The sequence below is a fragment of the Micropterus dolomieu genome, linkage group LG22 (assembly GCF_021292245.1).
Source record: "Micropterus dolomieu isolate WLL.071019.BEF.003 ecotype Adirondacks linkage group LG22, ASM2129224v1, whole genome shotgun sequence".
NCBI classification, from domain to species: domain Eukaryota; kingdom Metazoa; phylum Chordata; class Actinopteri; order Centrarchiformes; family Centrarchidae; genus Micropterus; species Micropterus dolomieu.
In genome coordinates, this window is record NC_060171.1 from 2,827,219 (window position 1) to 2,832,986 (window position 5,768).

Genomic DNA, 5,768 nt, shown 5'->3' on the forward strand with positions numbered 1-5,768 from the left:
GACCAATAAAGTGTTTCTGATGATGCTAAACGGTTTGACAGGTGAGCAACACGACCCCAGGTAAGGTAACCCGGGTAGCTAACCCAGGCTACACCAGGCTACTGTTATTATTACCCGGCTAACCGTCACTAGCCAGCGTGCTAACGGCGCTAACTGCTGTTAGCGTGTCACAACGTTCAGCCCTCGTTCAGAGACAAACGTGTGGATCCCGGAGAACCCGGAGCCGTGAAGGTCTGTGGGGAACCTTACCGAGGTTCACGGTCACTTCTCGGAACCGGTGCGGAGTTTCTCTCTCGAACCCGCAGATCTCAATGAAGCTGCGCTCCAACACCGCCGCCATCTTACCTCATGGAGCTGTGACGTCAGCGGGAGCGCGGCCGCGCGCTGGGCTTTCAAACGTTCACGCTGCGTTCAAGAACACGCGGAACTTTCAAACCCGCGAAGCGTTCAAGAGGTAACCCAGAACGCGGAACTTCAAAATTCAATTTTCAATTTCAATTCAGCTTTATTGGCGTCAATGTCTGTAAAACAGTATTAACAAAGCTCCAAGGGAAATACAAAATAACTTTTTAATAAATACAGCTCATAAAAAAAAAGATAAATAAAACAGTTAATACGTGAGTGTTTGTGTGTGTAATGAGCTGAATGAATTCAATTCATACAGCTCATTAAATGAATAACATAAAACAGCAAGAGTGTGTGTGTGTTTAAAAAAATAATTACATTTACATTTATATTTCCTCATCTGGCAGATGCTTTTATCCAAAGCGACTTACATTTGAGAAACAACATACAAGCATCAACAAAGCAAACTGACAATATATGCTAGTAAGAGCTCATAACACATATATTGCATCTATGGGGTAAATACCTAGGGAAAGATGTACGAGTTAAATACAAGAATAGCACAGGAAGTGCATGTCAGAGGTTAGAGGTGTTATAAAAGAAAGTGTTCTTGGAAGAGATGAATTTTAATATATAGTTTAATATAGTTCATCAAATAAATGAAATAAAATAAAACAGTATCAGTGTGTATGTGCCATGGGTCATTAGTATAAAGAAGTAATTTTATGTTTAGGATCAATGAAGAAATGACAATATACTAATGAAAAAATCACAAGTATCAAATGTGAAATCTGAAAATAACAAACGAACTAACCGATGAAGTAGAGAGTACATCAAAAGGCAGAGTGAGCTGTGGCCAGACTAATGGCAGCTGGTTTTCTCTCGGGCGGCGCTGACACTATTTTCTCCAAGTAGATGGTGCATTTTATTCTGCTCAGAGAGCGAATCAACATTTAATTTTTGTAAAGAACTTTGTTCTGATATGTGTGTTTCAGCATAGCAGGAAATGTTGCTCTGTCTCCACCTGAACTTTCAGACTTCCTGCTCAGTCTATGCTCCTACTGCAAAGCTTCACCCTGCGTTCAAGACAACTCGGGATTTCCAACCTCCAGCTAGCGACAGCAGCGCTTGTAGAAGCAGCAGCCTGCAGCTCTTTCAAACTTCCCTTTTGTTTTTCATCAGTTTTTCCATCTTTGTTGCTGAAACACGTTTCCTCTGACAGAAATATAGTCACTGTTAAAGGAAGACGGGGTTTTGGATTAAAGAGTAGCGGACCACGATCCACCAGCCGGATCAACTGGACCAGGTACCACGGCAGGTGACCACACAGAGGAAAGAAAGCCGGGATAGGAGCCATGTTGGCCCAGCTTGGATTTACGGCTGCTCCTAAAGGTCCGGTCTGGACAAAAAGGGGCTCATGTTAGCCAAGAAACGGAAACCAGAGACTGTTGAGCCCACATCTTCACAGAGACCTGGTCCATCAGCATCCTGGATCAAGCACTCAGCGGGTGGTCCGTGTTCTGAGCTGTTAGATCAAGACTCCGGCCACTTTTATATTTCACTGACCCGGCAACCAAATTGTCCCCATAATTTAGTACAACAACATTAATTACAACAAACAGTAAACACTATGAACAGTTTGCACAAAGCTAACTGCGCTCAGCGCTGGTAGGAGATCGGCGGTGAAGTTCAGGTAACTGACAGGAAGTCAGCACACGTGCAGTTTGTAAAACGGATATACGTCGACATTAGGAGTCTAAATAATTCCCTGTCGTCAAACTGGTCTTCATCTAAAAGTATCCAAAACTGTGAGCTGGATAACGTAGGACCAACACCAGCTATGCCCCTGCACCAATCAGAGTGAAGGAGAGGAAGGTCGGTTCCATCCTGTCCATGTTACACCTGAAGAAAGCTCCTGGACCGGACGGGCCCAGGTGCCACATCCTGCAGGAGTGCATCGTTCAGCTGGGCGGAGTGGTGGCACAGCTTGACAGCAGAACCATCTGCAGCTCAACGTGACAAAGACGAAGGAGCGAGAATACAACTGTAACTGTAAATTTGATGAAAAGAAACTAAAATACAACAGTTATTACTAGTGCTGGGCAACGATTACAATTTTAATTTGCGCTAAGTTGAATAATCCAACAAATGTTGAGGTCCAGTGCAACTGGACTTGGTTGAAGATACTAGAAGACGTTTCGTCCCTCATCCAAGAGACCTCTTCAGTTCTGACTGACTGGTAGGGAAACTCAGCTATTTAACCTCTGGGATTGTTAGCTAGGATCGTGGATACCGCTGGTTCGTTAGTGCTCCTGGCTGTGGTAACAACAGTCGTAATGGTCGTTAGAGCCACTCATGGCCACGTCTGAACGACCATCGTTGGCATCCTCACCTGAGGCCAAGAGGAAATGCTTGTTCAGTTTCCTGGGAAGTGATGAAAGGACAGCATTGTAAGTGGTGGCGTAGACCCCCTCCCCTGTTCAATGACGGCTTCTCAACCCTGGTGTAGATGCTTCCTTGACACCTCTTTCAAACCATCCATCTTCTCTGTCTAAAATGTGCACCTCGTGGTCCTCAAACGAGTGTCCTCTGTCCTTCAGATGTAAGTAGACTGCAGAGTCTTGACCTGAGGAGTTGGCCCTTCTGTGTTGAGCCATGCGTTTGTGTAGTGGTTCTTTAGTCTCCCCAATATACAGGTCTGTGCATTCCTCACTGCATTGGAGCGCATACACTAGATTGCTTTTCTTGTGTTTGGGTGTGCGGTCTTTGGGGTGTACCAGCATCTGTCTTAGCGTGTTCTTGGGTTTAAAATAACACAGGGATGTGGTGTTTGTTTTCTCTGATACTCCAGACACGTATGGAATCACAATGTTGTTGCGTTTGACCTCCTCCCCAGTAGTGTTGGTCTTCTTCCTGGATTTTGTGACTGTTTTCACAAAGGTCCTTTTAGGGTATCCACAGGCTGTAAGTGCCCCCTTCATGTGGTTCTGTTCCTTTTCTCTGGCTTTTGCACTTGTTGGTATGTGGTTTGCTCTGTGGCGTAGTGTTCTCATGACCCCTAGCTTGTGCTCCAGTGGGTGGTGGGAATCGAACAGTAGGTATTGGTCTGTGTGTGGGTTTCCTGCAAACCCCAATTTGCAGGTTCCTGTCTTCTTCAATGTGTACAGCGCAGTCCAGGAAAGCTAAACTGTTGTTGTGAACATCTTCTCGTGTGAACTTGATGTTACTGTCCACAGAGTTGATGTGTTCTGTGAAGGCTTGCACTTCCTGGCTTTTAATTTTGACCCAAGTGTCGTCCACATACCTGTACAGGTGGCTCGGTGCTGTTCCTCTGAAGGAGTTGAGGGCTTTATTCTCCACTTCTTCCATGTAGATGTTGGCCACATTGGGTGATACTGGTGAACCCATGGCACAGCCATGCTTTTGCCTGTAGAATCCACCGTTGTACTGGAAGTAGGTGGTGTTTAGACAGAGGTCGAGTAATTTACAGATCAGGTCAGGGCTGAGGCTAGTTCTGTTGTCCAGGGTGAGGTCTTGTAGTAGCAGTTTCCTTACGTATTCTATTGCCTCTATGGGGGGATGCAGGTGAACAAAGAAGTCACGTCATAGGACACCATGGTTTCATCTGGGTCCAGTTTCAGTCCTCGAACTTTGTTTACAAAGTCAGTGGAGTTTTGGTTGTGATGAGGCGTGTTACCAACCAAAGGGGCTAAGATGGTAGAAATGTGTTATGTGCAATGTTGTGAGGTGGCAGAGTTGATTCTGCTGATACTTGGCCTGAGTGGGGCTCCTTCTTTGTGTGTTTTGGGTAGTCCATATATGCAAGGATTTGCTTCTCCAGGATACAAACGTGTGTGTGTGTGTGTGTGTGTGTGTGTGTGTGTGTGTGTGTGTGTGTGTGTGTGTGTGTGTGTGTGTGTGTGTGTGTGTTAAATAGATGAATGTTGGCAGCTTCATTCACAGATGAACAGAACCAGAACGAGGTTCTCATTTAACAAACACTCTTTGTGTCTTTTCTTCTTTCAGCTCGGGCTCTGTGTGGGTGTCTGTGTGTAGACGATGCTTTCACTGTTTCCAGGAAAAGTGTGACGTTAAAGTTCTGGAGAAGTTATGTGGACAACAGGAAGTCTCTTGAGTAAAAACACGCTGCTGGAACTGTGTGTGTATTACTATGATGAACAGATCACCATCTATTGGCAGGATGTAATGAAGTCTGTTGCTGACGGACTGAAGCAGAGTCGTGCAGAGCTGCAGTTGAAACAACGTTCCAGACGACATCAGCATTTCTATGGTGATGGCTGCAGAGCAGGGTGGAGCCAACATGGCTGACACTGAGAATTGTAATGATGCATCCCTGCAGATGTATGACTCTGGATGAACTGAACTTAAAAACAGTGAAGCGATACGAGCTGCAGACAAGTGAAGACTCAACCAGACAGACACACAGACAGACAGGTAGAGAGGACAGGTGAGACAGATGACAACAGGTGGATGCAGAGGACAAACAGCTGCAGCCATGAAGAGCAGAAAACTATCATTTCTTGAGTTCTGGAGGAGCAAGAAGGAGCGAGGAGCTCTGCTGAGAAGAGCCAATCAGCTGAAACTCCATCCTTCACAGATGTAAGTAAAAAAATGGGTTCATGAAAAAATGTGAATAACGTGCACAGGTGACAAAGGTCCATGTGCTGAAATCTTAAAGCTCCCAAGTTTTCATTAGTGCAACATTTCAACCTGCAAGAAGATATTCGATTTGAACATCTTAAATAAAACCAAATTATGTTCACCTCAATTAGATTTTCAGCCGATCTCCTACAGCTAACGGCCTCCTGACTGAATGCACGGACATGAGACTGATCTTCTCATCTAACTCTGCAAGAAAGTGAATAAGCGTATTTCAGAAAATGTCAAACTCATCATTAAGGCAGCAGCAGGGAATTCTTTTAAAAAGAACTTGTTTGCATATTTGTTGAAACTTGTGCAACATTATGTAGGTACAACTGAAGGTCTGTTGCGCCCCCCAGAGGGCAGAAGCTGAAACAGATAGTGAGTGGAGTGTATGGGGCAGTTTTGAGTGAGCAGACTTTCAGAGAAGAAGTGAGGAGACTTGGCTCTTTGTTCTGTTAGGAGTGTCTCTGAGGGCAGAGGGCAGAATCCCATCAGTCCGTTTGCGTCCAGCATTCCTGCTCTGGAATTGCTCCTCCTCTCTCCACAGGGGGAGGCTGCTGGCTGACAGTGAAGTTCGGGCTGCGATACAGAATGGCAAGATGGCGTCTCTGCTGCCCCCTGTCGGAACGGAGGTCTTCAGACGCTTCACACCAGCCTCACTGGGCGAGATCCAAGAACGCCACGAAGCAGAGGAGAAAGAGCGAAAGAGGAGGAAGAAGAACAAAGAGGTACAAAACATATTAATCACCTTTAAACTG

At 45.4% G+C, this 5,768-nt stretch overlaps 2 protein-coding genes across 4 annotated transcripts in view; one reads left to right on the forward strand and one right to left on the reverse strand.

Annotated features, from left to right (window-relative positions):
• nup160 (nucleoporin 160) overlaps positions 1-342 on the reverse strand; it is a 19,761-nt gene extending 19,419 nt beyond the window's left edge. For both annotated transcript variants that reach the window (XM_046037970.1, XM_046037974.1), the window contains exon 1: positions 250-342. In XM_046037970.1, the coding sequence (XP_045893926.1) occupies positions 250-340 (91 nt within the window). In that variant the 5' untranslated portion in view covers positions 341-342. The remainder of the gene's footprint in view (positions 1-249) is intronic.
• A 4,115-nt stretch (positions 343-4,457) lies between these two features.
• Positions 4,458-5,768, forward strand: part of LOC123962409 (sodium channel protein type 4 subunit alpha B-like) — a 35,064-nt gene continuing 33,753 nt past the window's right edge. For both annotated transcript variants that reach the window (XM_046038512.1, XM_046038513.1), the window contains exons 1-2: positions 4,458-4,965; positions 5,558-5,738. In XM_046038512.1, the coding sequence (XP_045894468.1) occupies positions 4,823-4,965; positions 5,558-5,738 (324 nt within the window). In that variant the 5' untranslated portion in view covers positions 4,458-4,822. The remainder of the gene's footprint in view (positions 4,966-5,557; positions 5,739-5,768) is intronic.